Source organism: Microcaecilia unicolor, chromosome 13 (assembly GCF_901765095.1).
Source record: "Microcaecilia unicolor chromosome 13, aMicUni1.1, whole genome shotgun sequence".
In the NCBI taxonomy this organism is placed as follows: Eukaryota; Metazoa; Chordata; class Amphibia; order Gymnophiona; family Siphonopidae; genus Microcaecilia; species Microcaecilia unicolor.
Genome location: NC_044043.1, coordinates 53061965 through 53082116, shown reverse-complemented (window position 1 = coordinate 53082116; position 20152 = coordinate 53061965). Strand labels below are relative to the sequence as shown.

Genomic DNA, 20152 nt, shown 5'->3' with positions numbered 1-20152 from the left:
TTAGAACAGGGCTAGGTATGTCATGACGGGGCTACCCATGTCAGGATGAGCTAGGTATGTCATGACAGGGCTACCCATGTCATGATGGCTAGGTATGTCATGACAGGACTAGATATGTCATGATGGGCTGCCCATGTCATGGCGGCTAGGTATGTCATGACAGGGCTACCCATGTCACGACGGACTACCTATGTCATGATGGGCTACCATTGTCATGATGGCTAGGTTATGAATGTCATGATGGGGCTACCCATGTCATGACGGGCTAGGTGTGTCATAACAGGGCTACCCATGTCATGATGGCTAGGTATGTCATGACGGGACTAGATATGTCATGATGGGCTGCCCATGTCATGATGACTAGGTGTGTCATGGCAGGCCTGCCAATGTCATGGCGGGCTAGGTATGTCATGACAGGGCTACCCATGTCACGACGGACTACCCATGTCATGATGGGCTACCATTGTCATGACGGCTAGGTTATGAATGTCATGACGAGGCTACCCATGTCATGACGGGCTAGGAGTGTCATGACAGGCTGATATTTAAAAAAGGTTCCAGAATCTGGACATTATACACAAAGCCGAGAGCTAGTTTGCTGGTCAACGGGGTAAGAATGGGGGAGTTTCCCATAGAAAGAGGGACCAGACAGGGCTGCCCGTTATCACCACTATTGTTTCTGCTCTCCCTGGAGTCTTTGCTGTGTGTTATTTGGGCCACAGAGGCGATCCAGGGAGCGCGGATAGGTGAGCACAACATAAAAGTACTAGCACATGCAGACGATCTTTTACTAGTGTTAGATAATCCGCAGGCCTCACTAGACTGCCTTCTGCAAGTACTGGACAGCTATGGAAGGTTATTGGGCTTTAAATTGAATCTGACAAAATCTATTGTGCTCCCACTGACCAAAGACGTAAAAGACGAATGGCATGGCCAATTTCCCCTGCAATGGACGACTGATAAATTGCAATATCTGGGAGTTGATATTCCAATTGATTTATCTAGGTTATACAAGATTAATGTAGCTCCACTGCTGAACGAGACCAAACGCACTCTACAACTCTGGGAGGCCGCATAGCATTGTTTAATATGATGGTGGCTCCTCGCTGGCTATATCGGTTTCAGATGCTACCGCTATTTCTGAGACAGAGTGAGGAGAGAGCACTTAAACAACTTATTCAAAGATTTCTTTGGAGAGGCAGGCGCCCCAGACTTCCAATGGAGGTGTTGCAGAAGCTGAGGGAATGAGTATTAGATACTTAACGGTGTCTTGTGTCATGAGGCTTATTAGAGATTGGCTAAAGGGACAGCAGAACTTTTCAGCAACGCTGATGGAATCTTTGATTTCCCCAGAAGTGCACCTGAGCTGGCAGATACATACATCAAAGAAGAAACTAGAATTGGGGCTGAGGAGAAACTCTCTGGTACTTTCAGCATGAGAAACGTGGAGATGGCTATGCAGGAGACACCATTTCTCAGCAGAAGTAACTCCCTACCTGCCATTGTATCACAATCCAGATTTCCCGGTGGGAACAGTGAGGATGTGCAAGACACAATGAATGATGCTCTCACACTGGGATCACAGCACGTAGTCCCGCTACGACATCACCACAGATTCCTACATGATTCTACGGAGGAATTGAACTATAAATACTGGGCGCAGGTCTGGTCTCTTGAGCTAGGAATGGAAATAACAGAAAAGGAGTTTCAAGGTTTCCTACAATCAATAAAGAAAGGATCTTCCTATACACGCGGCTGGGAATTACAGTACAAATTTGCGATGTGCATTTCCCCAGAGCGAGCTTAAAAAGCAGGATTTGAGTGCCCAAAATGTAAACAAAAGCCAGCTAATCTTGGACATATGTTTTGGACATGCCCGAGGATCAACCGGTTTTGGTCCCAGATCTTGGCAGAGGTTAAAAAGTACTCGGGATGCAGAGTGAAACTCTATCCATTGATATTATTCTAGATCTTCACACACGCAAAGCCAGCGTTGCCAGGATACAAACCATTTTTACAGAGGACAGTGCTGATAGGCAAGAAATCTATCCTTCTCTGCTGGAGGGATCCATCGGTACCGTCAGTAGGACTTTGGCGGACTCACATGATAGAACTATTGAAGTTGGAACGATGTAATGTCAGGGAATTTGATTCGGAAGAAGGGAGATGTCTACAGAGGATTTGGGAACGATTCTGGAACACCTTACAGCCAGCGGCGAGGAGTAAGCTCCTCAGCTGACTCTCCCAGAGTTTCTTTACATAAACTAATAGCCATTACTTGAAGGGAAAACCAGGAGGGGGAGGGAGGCAGAAGAGGGACGGGATAGGGTGGAAGAGGGAGGGGGGAGGAATAGGTCTGGGTAGGAGATAGCATGTATAAGATAGAGTTGAATAATGTTATACTGAAAATTTGAAACTTGTTGTAATGCTGTTTGAAGGCAACTCAATAAATATGATTTAAACATTAAAAACAAAAGGTTTCAGAGGGGATCCGGGAAATTATAGACCGGTGAGCCTGACATTGGTGCCGGGCAAAATGGTAGAGACTATTATAAAGAACAAAATTACAGAGCACATTCAAAAGCATGGACTAATGGGACAAAGTCAACATGGATTTAGTGAAGGGAAGTCTTGCCTCACCAATCTATTACATTTCTTTGAAGGGGTGAACAAACATGTGGATAAAGGTGAGCCGGTTGATATTGTGTATCTGGATTTTCAGAAGGCGTTTGACAAACTATCTCATGAAAGACTCCAGAGGAAATTGGAGAGTCATGGAATAGGAGTGGATTAAAAATTGGTTAACAGATAGAAAACGGAGAGTAGGGTTAAATGGTCAGTATTCTCAATGGAGAAGGGTAGTTAGTGGGGTTCCCCAGGGGTCTGTGCAGGGACCGCTGCTTTTTAACATATTTATAAATGATCTAGAGATGGGAGTAACTGTGAGGTAATTAAATTTGCTGATGACACAAAGTTATTCAAAGTCGTTAAATCGCGGGAGGACTGTGAATAATTACAAGAGGACCTTACGAGACTGGGAGACTGGGCGTCTAGATGGCAGATGACATTTAATGTGAGCAAGTGCAAAGTGATGCATGTGGGAAAGAGGAATCCAAACTATAACTACGTCATGCAAGGTTCCACGTTAGGAGTCACGGACAGAGAAAGGGACCTAGGTGTCATCATTGATGATAACTTGAAATCTTCTGCTCAATGTGCTGCTGCGGCTAGGAAAGCAAATAGAATGTTGGGTATTATTAGGAAAGGGATGGAAAACAAAAATGAGGATATTATTATGTCATTGTATCGCTCCATGGTGCGACTGCACCTCGAGTATTGTGTTCAATTCTGGTTGCTGCACCTCAAAAAAGATATAGTGGAATTGGAAAAGGTGCAGAGAAGGGCGACAAAGATGATTCAGGGGTTGGGATGACTTCCCTATGAGGAAAGGCTGAAGAGGCTGGAGCTCTTCAGCTTGGAGAAAAGGCAGCTGAGGGGAGATATGATAGAGGTCTATAAGATAATGAGTGGAGTGGAATGGAACGGGTTGATGTGGAGCGTCTGTTTACGCTTTCCAAAAATACTAGGACAAGGGGGCATGCGATGAAGCTGCACTGTAGTAAATTTAAACTGAATTGGAGGAAGTTTTTCTTCACTCAACACGTGGTTAGACTCTGGAATTCGTTGCCGGAGAAGGTGGTTGGGGCGGTTGGCTTCGGGGAGTAGAAAAAAAGGTTGAACGGCTTCCTGGAGGAAAAGGACATATAATGTTATTGAATGGACGTAGGAATAATCCACTATTTCTGGGATGGGCGGGACGAAATGCTTGTTCCTTTGGCCGCTGTCGGAGACAGGGTGCTGGGCTCAATGGACCCTTGGTCTGTCCCAGCATGGCGATGCTTATGTCTTATCCATGTCATGACAGGCTAGGTATATCATCACAGGGCTACCCATGTTATGAGGGGGCTAGGTATGTCATGACTGGCTAGGTATGTCATGACAGCTACCCATGTCATGTCTGCTAGGTATGTCATGATGGCTACCTATGTCATGATGCGCTGGGTATGTCATGATAGAATGGGCTAGTCATGACACAGCTAGGTATGTCATGACAGAACTACCCTGTCATGACCCCATGGATAGTTTAGACATTGATGCTTGTAAAATGGATGCTCCTACCTCATGTATCTGTCACATATATGGTATTTCAAGCTTTAGTTGTCTCATAATTTGATTTTTGTAATGGAATTTGTCAGCTACTGCAATTAGACCACTATGCTGTTAGGGTGTTAATGGGAGTAAGGCAATTTGACTACCAATGTGCATTAGTTGCCAACTGAATATCAAGCTAAATTCAAACTATTATTATTGACGCAAAAGGCATGATTGAATAATGATGTTCTCGTTACATTAGCCTCATTGTTAAAGTTATACCAGCCTCCTTGATCTTTAAGATCTGAACGCCAATGTTTGATGGATGTGTCTAATTTGAGATATGCCAGACTATGTGGCTCATTTTCAAGGTACTACATCAAATCTACTCGCCTCCTCTTTGAACCTGGGACTGGTTCACCTCAAACACTAAAATAAGTGGAGAAAAAAGACCTCAGAACTCAGAGCTCTAAACACACAGCACACAACTGCAATAAGTCAGAAGCTCGTAATAATCATAGGTCATAAAAAAAAACTCCACTTCCCAGCTCTACATTTGAAGCTACTGTAGTGTGAGGACGGAGGATGGAGCTAAGCAGCACACATGGTACACAGGTGAGGCAGTGACTACAGGCTGGGGGGAGGGGTGTTGTGGTCTCTTTACATAGCTATTTACCATGTTTTTTGGTGTCAAAATTGTTGGGCTCATTTCTAAAGCACATGGACCTTTCAAAATGCCAAAGAAAAAGTTCATCTGCCAAAAAACATCCAAGTTGCAATTTTGGAATGGCAAGGATTTGGATGTCCTCGTGCACTGCAATTCATCCAAATAGCAAGAGGACATTTTGTGGGTGTGTTTTGGGCCTACAAAGATTGACTTTTTAAAATTTATTTTAAACAGGAAGCTTTATTGAATGAATCCACAAACAGACAACTTCAAACAGGAAACATGAAGTACAGATCCATTACAGCATGCTCCAATTGGGCCCTCTATCGTACATAAACAAAGTAATCCTGTCTTTTCATTAATTGACTAAAGAAAAGATACAAATCAAATCAGAACATCCATCCCTTTCCCACCTCTATGTCCCTCCACATAGAAGGACATTTTTATTTAGACCTGTTCAGTCATGTCCAGGGTACAAAAAGGTGCTCTGACTGAGCAGCTGACCATTGGAAGGATTAAGGCATAACCTCTCACGAATCCGCCAGTGGTTGCTGTCCATCTCCCTTTCCCCTGACAGTGAAATCAGAAAGGAATACCACAGGTTCTCTGAAAGTACCAGGTATTATGGGTATTCTGAACAAAGCAGGAAGCAGGTCTGAGGAGTAACATAGTAACATAGTAAATGACGGCAGAAAAAGACCTGCATGGTCCATCCAGTCTGCCCAACAAGACAAACTCATATGAGCTACTTTTTGTGTATACCCTACTTTGATTTGTACCTGTCCTCTTCAGGGCACAGACCGTATAAGTCTGTCCAGCACTATCCCCGCCTCCCAACCACCAGCCCTGCCTCCCACCACTGGCTCTGGCACAGACCGTATAAGTCTGCCCAGCACTATCCTCGCCTCCCACCACCGGCTGGCTCTGCCACCCAATCTCGGCTAAGCTCCTTAGGATCCATTCCTTCTGAATAGGATTCCTTTATGTTTATCCCACGCGTGTTTGAATTCTGTTACCGTTTTCATTTCCACCACCTCCCGCGGGAGGGCATTCCAAGCATCCACTACTCTCTCCGTGAAAAAATACTTCCTGACATTTTTCTTGAGTCTGCCCCCCTTCAATCTCATTTCATGTCCTCTCGTTCTACTGCCTTCGCACCTCCGGAAAAGGTTCGTTTGCGGATTAATACTTTTCAAATATTTGAACGTCTGTATCATATCACTCCTGTTTCTCCTTTCTTCCAGAGTATACATGTTCAGGTCATCAAGTCTCTCCTCATACGTCTTGTAACGCAAATCCCTTACCATTCTCGTAGCTTTTCTTTGCACCGCTTCAATTCTTTTTACATCCTTCGCAAGGTATGGCCTCCAAAACTGAACACAATACTCTAGGTGGGGCCTGACCAATGACTTATACAGGGGCATCAACACCTCCTTTCTTCTGAGCATGTGCAGAGGGGCCGGTGTGTGGTGCCAGCTGCCGTTTGGAAGAGCATTGACTGCCATACAAGGAGGAAATTCTGGTGGGGTTTGAAGACTCCCACTAGCCACAGCAAGAGAGCCACAATTTTGGGTGGGCCACAGCCCACCCAGGCCCACCTGTAGCTACGCCACTGCTTTGAATACCATTTCTGGCACCGGTATCTCTCCCAAATCTTCCTCAGTAAACTAGACCTGTTTAGGAGTAGCCTAAGGATCAGAGCAGTAGCTGGAGAACCAGGGAAGTTTGGTTTAATCCCATTGTGGCTCCTTGTGATCTTGAGCAAATTACTTAGAGGTCTGTTTACAAAGCTGCACTAGCAGCTTCCACGCATCATTGGTGTGCATCAAAGTGAATGGGCTGTGTCGGCACTAGCGCACTGCCAGCTGTGCTAGCAGCTTAGGAAACCCCAGTGAGTGTTCTGTTGCCTCAGATACAAATTTAGGGCCCTGTTTACTAAGCTTTGCTAAGGGTGCGCTAGCATTTTTAGCGCACGCTAAATTCTAATGACACCTATAGGAATATATGGGTGTCTCTAGAATTTTTCATGCGCTAAACACGCTAGCGCACATTAGTAAACAGGGCTCTTGAATTATAAGCCTTCCAGGGACAAGGAAATACCCACTATAACTGAATGTAGGTTGCCCTGAGCTACAACTGAAAAATGATTGAGCTAAATCCAAAATCTCTTCCCTCTCTCTCATGTTTCCCTGACCACTTTTCTGTCCTAAGTTCTAGCTGGAAAATTGATCCTCTTAGGTTGGCAATACATCTCGTTAACAGCTGCAGTTTTATTCAGTTCATTTCAATGATCAGTGCAATCCTCATGAAAGTTTTGCCACAAAGAGATGAGGAACACATCTGTAACAAATTTATGGTACAGTTAAGTAAGGCCTATACTGTATCTAGGTCACAAGGGTGACAAGGTCACCTGTGTGACCCGGCAGCAGATGTGTAGGATTTTGCTGCTTACCAAGACTGATGCTAAGTAGATTTCGTAAAGTACAGCTTGTGCTCCCAATTCAACCAGGCCCAGCCAACCTGAAGCAATAAACCATCAAAAATGTCAGTATTATCAGGGAAATCTACGATTATTACAACGAATTTCACTGCAGATTTAGTAGAAGCAACCTCTTCTTATAGTTCTTTCAGAAAAGAACTAAAGCATTCATCTTTAAGAAATTGTGTGCTTAATTTTTCTATAATGTTTTAATTTTGTTAACAGCTTTGAACCACCATTTGATGAGATTTAGCAGTATACAAGCAACATACCGTCACCATCATCAACCAACCTGTCAGGAATGTTCCAATCTCCAACGTCCACCACTTTAGGCACAACATAAGCATACTATAGAAGGCAAAGTGTACAAATACCCTCCATTCCTGAAGGCACTCTCTTGACCACCCTACAAGAAAACAAAGGTGAAAAGCAGCTTTGTAGTTTTTGCTGTGGCTTGAAAGTTGTGATAATACATTGCTGCATGTACCATTGACATCTTTGAGTGCCTACTGTGATGAAATGCTGTTGTGTTGATTTCTTTCCACAGGCTGTTAGTGGTTACTAACTGCCGAGATCTGGAATATGGGGAAAAATGTAGCAAAAATATGCTGAAGGATTTTGTGGGTCTATAAAGACAAAAGTGAATGGTTATAAGTTTAATGTTATGTTTGATAAGTAAATATTCAGTACCTCCCCAGGTGTCAGCATGTAGCTTCTTCCACAAGATAAACAGAACCAGAAGAATAAGCCAGCTATATGCAGTTATAACGCTGGTCCACATAACTGCCCTAGGAAAAGAGAAGGAGCTTGTTTTATTTCTGTAAGTGGCGGCTTCACCATTTGTATAAAGGAGACAACTATCATCCTGCTGGGGCATCTGACATGTGAATTACCATGATGCACAATTTTCATTGTCTGCAGAAGATGATGGTTTATAAATGAAATACTGTGATTAGACAGATGAGGTCACATGATCATGCAATTACTGCCACTAAACATGGTTCTGATGTTAGATTACGTTCACACTTTTCTTTCCCACTCTCAGAAGAGGTGTTTTAGCTAATCAGTGCCTCTTTGCACCTATGCCATGCCACATTTTGGTTGCAGCTAAGATTAGAACCAAAGGGCAGCTTCCATTAAAGGGTCTCTCTCAGTCTAGTGTCAACAGAAACTGCTATCAAGATACACATCACTTCCACATGCAGGGAAATCAAGCAGAACAACAAGGAATCACACAGCAAAGGCCAAAAGGTCTTTTCTGGAAGGATGGATTTTAAATAATATACATCAAAATTATTGTTTCCATTTGTTTTTGGTTACTTCACTCCTACCCCCATTCCCAGTTTACTTCCTCTCTTCTATTCCAGTCAGTACAGCTGCTCTCTTGCCTACAGGAGTCTGTTAATCCCAGTTTTCCACAGTCCACCTCACACTTCTATGCACTGCTGTCTTAGCCCATCTCTCAAATTATCCCAAATTATACTTACACTATTCCCAGCTTCAGCACATACACACACAAGGAATTGAGAGTCACGCTCAGGATGCTTGCAGCAAACCCAGAAACAATTTGAGGAACGATTATGTTCTGAGATAAAAGCAGAAAAATATTTAGTTTCCTGAAAGTTAACTTGATCTTCATCCTATCTATGTCATTGATATCTAGTTTCCTCCATTTTCTAGCTTAGGAGTGATTAGGGAAGAGAATTTGGGGAGGAAAGACGGAGAGGGAGGACACAACGGAAGGAAATAATTTGTGAGGTGAGGTGTGGTGTGGTGTGGTGATTTTCAGTAGGGTGCTTCAAGATGGCTTTTATGATCCCCACACAGACTCTAACTGTTCCTTCTCATGATACCATGTAAAAGGGAATCACCCAGTCATGGAGATGCACCCTCCGATTCCACCCTCACTGTTGTATTGTGTGTCTTTAGGTAGAGTTGAATCATTTCTCTGTGCTTAATTTCAACCAAATTACTGGATGTAGAAACTATACTGTTGTGGTTTCTCTTGCCATCAAACTTCTCCCAGTTGCCTGAAACAACCAAACCCATAGCCGTTACCTGGTTTCGTAAATATTTTTCCAGTAGCTGGTTTATAAATAATGCCTGTGAAAAAACAATGTGGAACTTAAGTCTTTCCTACATCACATCATTTTCACTTTCAATATAGTATGCAAAAACATTTAAACTGTAAGGATAACTCATTACAAATTTTCTCAGCTCAGGTTCCCTTTCGTACTCTTTATGTACTGAAGATTTCTTTAGAGGCAGGACTGGAAGGCTCAAAAATACAGAAACAACTGAAGGAAAAGCGCGTTTAAGAAGATACACCATTTTTGGGGCTCGTTGAGGATCAGTTGCACATGCACAAATGTATATGTATGATCTCAGAACATGGAGCGCAGGACCAGCGAGATAAGAAGGGCCAGTAGCAAGGTCACATGAAGCTGCAGAGAGGACAGTTCCCACCACATGAAGGCCACAATGGAAATAGCAGAAGGGTGATGGGGACAATACTAGAACAGCAGAGGAGCCGGCAGTAACAGCAGCAGAAGCTGTGGGGCCTCAGCAAGGTCAGACATCAGCACCTAAGCAGTGAAGGAAGCCAGTGGCTGCAGAAGCAAGAAGTGGCAAAGAGATCAGGCCTTACTACCCAAAGAGTGGAGGAAGCCAGAAGCTGGAGGGAGAAGAAACCATGAAATCCACTACCACTGGATCTTAAGGTAGCAGGGTCTGGTCTACCTACAATCTTGCTATGGTTGTACAGTGGTGGAAATAAGTATTTGATCCCTTGCTGATTTTGTAAGTTTGCCCACTGACAAAGACATGAGCAGCCCATAATTGAAGGGTAGGTTATTGGTAACAGTGAGAGATAGCACATCACAAATTAAATCCGGAAAATCACATTGTGGAAAGTATATGAATTTATTTGCATTCTGCAGAGGGAAATAAGTATTTGATCCCCCACCAACCAGTAAGAGATCTGGCCCCTACAGACCAGGTAGATGCTCCAAATCAACTCGTTACCTGCATGACAGACAGCTGTCGGCAATGGTCACCTGTATGAAAGACACCTGTCCACAGACTCAGTGAATCAGTCAGACTCTAACCTCTACAAAATGGCCAAGAGCAAGGAGCTGTCTAAGGATGTCAGGGACAAGATCATACACCTGCACAAGGCTGGAATGGGCTACAAAACCATCAGTAAGACGCTGGGCGAGAAGGAGACAAAATGGAAGAATTACAAAATGACTGTCAATCGACAAATATCTGGGGCTCCACGCAAAATCTCACCTCGTGGGGTATCCTTGATCATGAGGAAGGTTAGAAATCAGCCTACAACTACAAGGGGGGAACTTGTCAATGATCTCAAGGCAGCTGGGACCACTGTCACCACGAAAACCATTGGTAACACATTACGACATAACGGATTGCAATCCTGCAGTGCCCGCAAGGTCCCCCTGCTCCGGAAGGCACATGTGACGGCCCGTCTGAAGTTTGCCAGTGAACACCTGGATGATGCCGAGAGTTATTGGGAGAAGGTGCTGTGGTCAGATGAGACAAAAATTGAGCTCTTTGGCATGAACTCAACTCGCCGTGTTTGGAGGAAGAGAAATGCTGCCTATGACCCAAAGAACACCGTCCCCACTGTCAAGCATGGAGGTGGAAATGTTAAGTTTTGGGGGTGTTTCTCTGCTAAGGGCACAGGACTACTTCACCGCATCAATGGGAGAATGGATGGGGCCATGTACCGTACAATTCTGAGTGACAACCTCCTTCCCTCCGCCAGGGCCTTAAAAATGGGTCGTGGCTGGGTCTTCCAGTTCGACAATGACCCAAAACATACAGCCAAGGCAACAAAGGAGTGGCTCAGGAAGAAGCACATTAGGGTCATGGAGTGGCCTAGCCAGTCACCAGACCTTAATCCCATTGAAAACTTATGGAGGAAGCTGAAGCTGCGAGTTGCCAAGCGACAGCCCAGAACTCTTAATGATTTAGAGATGATCTGCAAAGAGGAGTGGACCAAAATTCCTCCTGACATGTGTGCAAACCTCATCATCAACTACAGAAGACGTCTGACCGCTGTGCTTGCCAACAAGGGTTTTGCCACCAAGTATTAGGTCTTGTTTGCCAGAGGGATTAAATACTTATTTCCCTCTGCAGAATGCAAATAAATTCATATACTTTCCACAATGTGATTTTCCGGATTTAATTTGTGATGTGCTATCTCTCACTGTTACCAATAACCTACCCTTCAATTATGGGCTGCTCATGTCTTTGTCAGTGGGCAAACTTACAAAATCAGCAAGGGATCAAATACTTATTTCCACCACTGTATATGCAGATGTCACAAATCATCTAAACTATTGTTAACTCATATCTGGGATGATAACAGATTAGTCTCAGAAGACTTCAGTTTGTGCAAAATACTACAGTTAGACTGGTTATAGAAGCAAAAAGATATGATGACATCACACCAGTTTTTTGGTCCTCACTCCTTGCAGCTGGATTCTACGTACAGGATTCAGTGCTGAACTGGGTCTCTTCCTATCCTCGGCATCACACTGTTGGGGCAGGTTCTGGGAGTCTATTCTGTAAAGGTCTAAAGGTGCCTTTGTTGACTTTATAAGAAAGAAATAAAATTGCACCCTCTTGGGCTTTCCACATAGGTGTTCTGTTATAAAATTACCCCCCTTCGGGGTATGTGAATGTAACTCGGGTCTTACTCCCAGCATCCTGGAGCACTGACTAGCTCTCAGGGTTGGGCACCCCAGACCTGGGCCACAAATAAATTTTCATACATAGTCAGATTTAACTTTCCTCACTTGAGCTTGGGCGCAGTCTGGGGCGGATTTACTCCAGTAGGCTATAAGGTGTTAAGCCAGACTTCATGAGTGCCCATTATTAATCCAGGAGCAAACCACTTCACTCTCACTCCAAAGAACACTGTCCACGCCAAGGATAATTTAAAAAACAATATCAAACTCAACTTTACTGAACTCTGCAACAGGCAGTTAAAGCAACTTCATATATTTCTGGAAAAAAACAGTTTCTCTAATATCCATAAACATTTTGTATTCAACAAAGCAGTCTTCTCTCAGGGATTTCAAGCTCTGGTTTACATATCATAGATTTAGTAGTCTCTCAGTATGTACATATTTACAACTTACTCCTGTCCATTACCCATTCTTTCTGGGATAAACAACCCAAGGCTGTGCCCTGCGGCTCTGATGCAGCGGTTGATCCTCTTCCTCTTGGATCAGACCTCCTTGTCTATCTACTCTCTTCCCCAAAAGTGTACCTCTCTGGGCTACTGCCTTTGGCACTAAATAGGCTGCCCCTGCTATTGCTGTCAGGCAGGGATCCCCTATTTCCCCACCTGAAACACTCTTTCTTCTCACAGTTAATGCTGGTAACGTGCAACATAGTAGATGACGGCAGAGAAAGACCTGTACGGTCCATCCAATCTGCCCAACAAGATAAACTCATATGTGCTACTTTATGTGTATACCTGACCTTGATTTTTATCTGCCATTTTCAGGGCGCAGACCGTAGAAATCTGCCCAGCATTAGCCCCGCCTCCCAACCACTAACCCTGCCTCCCACCACCGGTGCTGCCACCCAATCTCCACTAAGTTTCTGAGGATCCATTCATTCTGAATAGGATTCCTTTATGTTCATCTCATGCATTTTTGAATTCCGTTACCATTTTCATCTCCACCACCTCCCGCGGTAGGGCATTCCAAGTATCCACCACTCTCTGTGAAAAAATACTTCCTGACATTTTTCTTGAGTCTGCCCCCCTTCAATCACATTTCATGTCCTCTAGTTCTACCGCCTTCCCATATCTGGAAAAGGTTCGTTTGCGGATTAATACCTTTCAAATATTTGAACGTCTGTAACACATCACCCCTGATTCTCCTTTCCTCCAAGGTATACATGTTCAGGTCAGCAAGCCTCTCCTCATACGTCTTGTAACGCAAATCCCATACCATTTTTGTAGCTTTTCTTTGCACCGCTTCAATTTTTTTTACATTCTTAGCAAGATACGGCCTCCATAACTGAACACAATACACCAGGTGGGGCTTCACCAATGACTTATACAGGGGCATCAACACCTTTCTTCTGCTGGTCACATCTCTCTAGCAATCTTCTAGCTATGGTCACTGCCTTGTCACACTGTTTTGTCGCCTTCAGTTCCTCAGATACTATCACCCCAAGATCCCTCTCCCCGTCTGTACATATCAGACTCTCACCGCCTAACACATACATCTCCCGTGGATTTCTACTCCCTAAGTGCATCACTTTGCATTTCTTCGCATTGAATTTTAATTGCCAAACGTTAGACCATTCTCCTAGCTTCTGCAGATCCTTTTTCATGTTTTCCACTCCCTCCAGGGTGTCCACTGTGTTACAAATCTTGGTATCATCCACATAAAGGCAAACTTTACCTTCTAACCCTTCGGCAATGTCACTCACAAATATATTGAACAGAATCGGCCCCAGCACTGATCCCTGAAGTACTCCACTACTCACCTTTCCCTCATCCGAGCGAATTCCATTAACCACCACCCTCTGGCTTCTGTCCGTCAACCAGTTCCTAATCCAGTTCACCACGTCAGGTCCTATCTTCAGCCTGTCAAGTTTACTCAAGAGCCTCCTGTGGGGAACCGTGTCAAAAGCTTTGCTGAAATCTAAGTAGATTACGTCTATAGCGCATCCATGATTCAATTCTCTGGTCACCCAGTCAAAGAATTCAATGAGATTCATTTGGCACGATTTACCTTTGGTGAAACCACGTTGTCTCGGATTTTGCAACTTATTGGCTTCCAGGAGATTCACTATCCTTGCCTTCAGCATCGCTTCCATTACTTTTCCAATAACTCAAAGTGAGGCTTACCGGCCTGTAGTTTCCAGCTTCTTCCCTATCACCACTTTTGTGAAGAAGGACCACATCCACTGTTCTCCAATCCCACGGAACCTCTCCTGCCTCCAAGGATTTATTAAACAAATCTTTAAAAGGACCCGCCAGAACCTCTCTGAATTCCCTCAATATCCTGGGGTGGATCCCATCTGGTTCCATGGCTTTGTCCACCTTTAGCTTTTCAAGTTGTTCATACACACTCTCTTCTGTGAATGGTGCTATATTCACTCCATTCTCATATGTACTTTTGCCAGTCAATCGTGGTCCTTCTCCATGATTTTCTTCTGTGAAAACAGAACAAAAGTATCTGTTTAACAAATTTCCTTTTCTTCATCATTATCTACATAGTGGTTCGCAGCATCTTTCAATCTCACAATTCCCTTTTTAGTCTTCCTCCTCTCACTAATATACCTGAAGAAATTTTTGTTGCCCCTCCTTACATTTCTAGCCATTTGTTCTTCCGCTTGCGCTTTCACCAGACGTATCTCACTCTTGGCTTCTTTCAGTTTCATCCGGTATTCTGCGCCATGTTCCTTTTCTTGAGTTTTTCTGTATTTCTTGAACGCCAACTCTTTAGCCATTATTTTCTCAGCCACTTGCTTGGAGAACCATATCGGTTTCCTTTTTCCCTTGCTTTTATTTACTCTCCTTACATAAAGGTTGGTGGCCATATTTATAGCTTCTTTTGGTATTGGCAAAATCCTCCACATAGATCAGCCTTAGTTTTTTGATCCCATCCAGGACACCCAACTCTAAAATCCATCGCTACTATCATTCAATAACCAAGAACATTTTCCCTAGGCACTTTTCCCAATGAACCCACACCCTTTGGACTGGATCCTATTCCCCCCTTTATGCTGCTCTCCCTCCCCCCTCCCAGTAACACTGGAGAGTTCTCCTGCAGTCTAGTAATCCCCCCAGTTAAGTAAAGATGATTCCCCTGGTAACATCACAGGGAATCATCTTCCTTTGTCCTCAAGGGCCAAACCTAACAGTTCTTGTCCCCTTCCCTCCAGGGCAACAATTAACCATAACAACATTACAACTTTTATTCAAACATAATACATTTTTTCTATATCTAAACCACATTATTTCTTATTCCCCAACCTTTATTAATCCCTTATATTCCTCCAGCCATTTTGTGCTCCTTTCCTTCTCACCCAGGAAAAGAACTATCATTTACCCTCTATTCTTTAGGATAACCCTTCTAGTTTAAGCAGGACACCCCGATAGTGGCTGGGTGGCAACCTGTTTAAAATTTACTCTGTAAATTTTACCTTTTTTTAGGCATGATCAGGACACCCTAGATTTACCAAGCGTAGCAACCGAACCTACCCATCCTTCTCTGTTACTTACTCTTCCATTCCTCTTTGGAAAACCATACACAGTGTCATCCCACACATCCTCAACCCATTGAATTCTCCTTTTATTCCTTAGTCAGTGTGTCCCTGATGACCCAGAGCCATCTGGTAATCCTATTCTGCAGCCACATCCCATTTTGAGATTGTTCATATGTTGCTCTTATGGAAGGACATAAAACCTTCTCATTGCTCTTACCTCTGTAATGACTTATAAGATCTTACATGATAACAAAGCATTTCTACACCCTACAGCAAAAAACCTGGCAAAAACTCCACCCAGCAATTAGTGGAGTCACTACAAGATCCTCAGAGACAACCTCAGTGAACAAAGGGACTGATGTGGAAGTATCACCATTTATGATGTATAACTGCATCGACCTTGAATAGTACATCATGTGGAGTCATAGTGTACTGCAGAATACACTCTGAGACATAGCTCTACATCAAAAGGAATAAGTACAATTTAACATTAACTTACTGGAACAGCAGGAATAAGAATCAGGACAAGAACATCTGTTTGCCTGAGGATAAATAACATTGTTTATTAGATAGAAACAAGAAGCTCTACTTTCCTTCAGGGGACCTGAGCCATAAACACATGCCCCCCCCCCCCCTTACCAACTTAAACTTATGATCATGTGCACATCGAGGGAAGCAATAGGTAAAACGTTTCTACCACGAGTCAAATTGAGCTGAATTGACTGAACTTGTGGAACATAGTAACATAGAGGGGAATAATCGAATGGTGACGGCAAAATACATGGCCGGCCATGTATTTTGGCGGCGCCGCAAAGAGCTGGCCAGAACCGTATTTTCGAAAAAGATGGCCGGCCATCTTTTGTTTCGATAATACGGTTCCGGCCAGCCAAATGCATTGGATTTGGCTGGGGTTTGAGATGGTCGGTTTCGTTTTTTAGCGATAATGGAAAGTTATGTCGGCCATCTCAAACTCGGCCAAATTCAAGGCATCTGGCCGTGGGAGGAGCCAGCATTTTTTGTGCACTGGCCCCCCCCTGACATGCCAGGACACCAACTGGCCACCCTAGGGGTCACTGTGGTGGACTTCAGAAAAGCTCCCACGTGCATAGCTCCCTTACTTTGGGAGCTGAGCCCCCCAAACCCCTACCAAAACCCACTACCTACAAATGTACTGCACCCACTAAAAGTGCTCCAGGGACCTGCATATGGCCTCTAGGACTTATTGCTGCTGTATAACTTTGTCACACCAGTTCACACCTGAAGACTAATTTCTCTGAAAAAGTCCTTTCTTGGCATAACCACCTTTACTCACAGTTAACTGCAGATCAGAAGTTGTGCCCCACTGGCAAAGAGTCTCCCTGGTACTGAGATTAGCAGTAGGTCAGAGCTGGCAGAATGGTGTACGATGCCCTCTTTCAGCCACATTCAAAGTAATAACGTTCTCTAACGTGGGTAACACATGACAGGGATCTAAAACTGGCTTAGAAAAATGGCCACTACCTCATGGACTACCAGAAACAAAACAGGGCACACTCTGACCCAGTTAGCAGGGGGGAAAAGCACCATGGGAGTAGAGCCCAGTACCCTACACCCACCACAATGCATTGCTAATGTGACTCTGCAGGGCACCTAAAAGAAAAGGTGTCACACTCACCCGAGAGCCACATCGCAACCAGGGAAAGGCTGTCGGAGGATACAACACATTCTGCTGTCATGGAGGTGGGTACGGCATTTGAGGCTGGCATACAGGCTGGCAAAAAAGGTTTTTAGTTGCATTTTTTTAGTATGGGAGGGGGTTGGTGACCACTGGGGGAGTATGGGGAGGTCATCCCCCATTCCCTCCAGTGGTCATCTGGTGCACCTTTTTGAGGCTTGGTCGTGAAAATAAAAGGACCAAGTAAACCCGGCGATATACTGCTTATCGCCGGTATTGTTTTTTTCCATTATCGCCGAAAGCCGGCCATCTGGTAGCCACGCCCATGCCCGCCCATGTCCCGCCTTCGCTTCGCCACCGACACGCCCCTTTGAACTTTGCCGGCGACGCGACAGGAAAGCGGCGATGTTGCCAAAAAAGCGGCTTTCGATTATACCGATTTGGCCGCTTTTCCGAGATCACCAGCCATCTCCCGATTTATGTCGGAAAATGGCCGGCGATTACTTTCGAAAATGAGCTGGATAGTAACATAGTAGATGACGGCAGAAAAAGACCTGCACGGTCCATCCAGTCTGCCCAACAAGATGAACCTTGATTTGTACCTGTCTTTTTCAGGGCACAGACCATATAAGTCTGCCCAGCACTATCCCCTCCTCCCAACCACCATCCCCGCCTCCCACCACCGGCTCTGGCACAGACCGTATAAGTCTGCCCACCACTATCTTCGCCTCCCAACCACCAACCCCTCTTCCCCCCACCGGCTCCGCCACCCAATTTCGGCTAAGCTTCTGAGGATTCCTTTATGTATATCCCATGCATGTTTGAATTCCGTTACCGTTTTCATCTCCACCACCTCCCGCGGGAGGGCATTCCAAGCATCCACCACTCTTGTCTTGTGGAAGACATATAGGAGTATGAGGCAGATAGGATGGGGGGGATATATGGATCAATAATCAAATGGACTTTTAGCAGCAGCTGCTAACCCCATCAGTCCCCTACATGTGAATTTTCAGCTGCAGGGTAGGAATCGTACAGCTGAAAATTCCTTCTAAAAGCTCTGATACTGGTAGGACAGTGCTGGGTTCAGCAGGGATGTTCTACCTAGCTATTTGTACAATAGTAATATACAGTCACTAGGTGATTTAAGTTAGGACAGAAAAAGCAGTCGTAAATTAAACTGCTCAGCACTATGGATAATGACTGAATATTACTTCTATATATATAGCTGTTAGTGGTCAGCAATCTATAAATATATTCAGCAGCAATATCTAGATAACAACATTAATTATTCATGTGTTTTTAAATGCTACAGTCAACATATAACAAAAAAAAAAATGCTGATCGCCATGGCTGAATATAGACTGATAAATGTAAGTAGCAAAAAAAAAAAAAAGAAACGATATTCAACTGCAGAAGTCCACAAATCTAGAAAGGATTGATTGGCTGCTCCTTCCTGGATTTGATTAAAAAAAACAATTTTAAACCAAAAATATTCTCTTGCTTCTTGTATAAGTCTAAATAATAAAATCCTCTGTCAAAAATAAATAACATTTGGGAATCAGTTGTGCTCTTAAATTTTTTGAATGATTTTGCAAAATATACAAAAGTATTCTCCAATACAAATGCCAAATGGAGACTTTCAATCCCCGGTAATTCCTGTACTATCAACAGCATGCTAATACAAATGCTGGCTGGTCAAAAAGAGAGTGGGGCCACTTTTTTTTTTTAGGGCTGTTGCCATTTGTATTAGCCAATCAGCTTGGATCGGCTGGAAATTGCTACTGACATGTAAGGAATTTACAAGCCCAGGGGACGGGCTGAAAGGGATGGGAAAAGAACTCCAGGGTCTTTTTTTAAATGAAAGAAAAATGGAAAAAATGAATTTGTTTTTTCTTGCTTTCATTTTTAGTTAAAATGAAAAAAAAGAGGACATTTCATAGAAATAGACATTTCCATTAGATTTCAAATTTAGACACAGTTCAGTGAAATCATATTCCTAGTGTCTAATTTATTATTTGTATTTTATAAATTTTGTTTGGCTGGTAGCTTTTTTTTCTGCATCTCTTTTAAAGTTCTCTCTCACTCAGCACCTGCCCCTCCTAGGACTATAGCACCACGAACCTTCATTCACTTGTAGTTACCTGAGATCTCCCTCTTTCCCATCATTAATCCTTCTCCCAGCCCCAAGGCTGCGGTGGACTCTGGAACCCACCAGATGTGAATTCTAATGGTAGTGTGTAGGTGTCCCTTTTGAGCAATAACTAAGGATGCCCTTTCAACCAAGAGGCTGTGAATGCTGCCTCTGCAGCTTAGCCCAATCCTGCCACCCGAAAGAGGAGAACATATTTGTGACTGTCTCTAGGAAAGCATGAATGAAGTCACTAGAAACAAAAAAATTATATATATTTTTGGATGAATTGTATTAGAGCAGGGGGTGGCAACCTTGGTCCTCATGGGCCACAATCCAGTCGGGATTTTGGGATTTCCCAAGCAATAGCCATGAGCTCTATTTGCATATAATGGAGGCAGTTTATGCAAATAAATCTCATGCATATTCATCGGGGAAATCTTGAAAACAATCTTGAAAACAATACAACAGTTCAAACCCCTATCCTTTTATGTGAAAAAAATAAAAAAGTTACAGAAGTTCAAATATATGACTGCTGTTGGACCCATGACATCAAAATTAACCATCCTAAACATTTTGAATCCAAGACTTTAGTCATGTTTTCCCAGAGACTGTCACATTTTTTCTGTTACAGAGCAGCAGTAAGTCCAACGTGGGCTTACCACTCACTCTTCTGGGACTACCGCTAGCCCAACGCGGCTACCGGTAGTAGTCCCACCCCAGGTACACGCCATTTCCAAAGGATAAAGAAAACTCCTGGAAATGGCTTGCATAGCGATAACCCAGCAGTAATCAGGCATTGCCGCGTGC

General features: G+C 43.8%; 1 protein-coding gene across 2 annotated transcripts in view; it reads right to left on the bottom strand.

Annotated features, from left to right (window-relative positions):
• Positions 1-20152, bottom strand: part of LOC115482534 (multidrug and toxin extrusion protein 2-like) — a 133748-nt gene that overhangs the window by 29485 nt on the left and 84111 nt on the right. Inside the window, exons 5-10 of one of the 2 annotated variants that reach the window (XM_030222397.1) lie at positions 16060-16102; positions 9357-9401; positions 8786-8883; positions 7989-8086; positions 7591-7704; positions 7272-7339 (exon numbers count right to left, since the gene is read on the bottom strand). The exons of the other annotated variant lie outside the window; for it this stretch is intronic. Coding sequence (XP_030078257.1) covers positions 7272-7339; positions 7591-7704; positions 7989-8086; positions 8786-8883; positions 9357-9401; positions 16060-16102 — 466 coding nt within the window. The remainder of the gene's footprint in view (positions 1-7271; positions 7340-7590; positions 7705-7988; positions 8087-8785; positions 8884-9356; positions 9402-16059; positions 16103-20152) is intronic. 2 annotated transcript variants of the gene reach the window in all.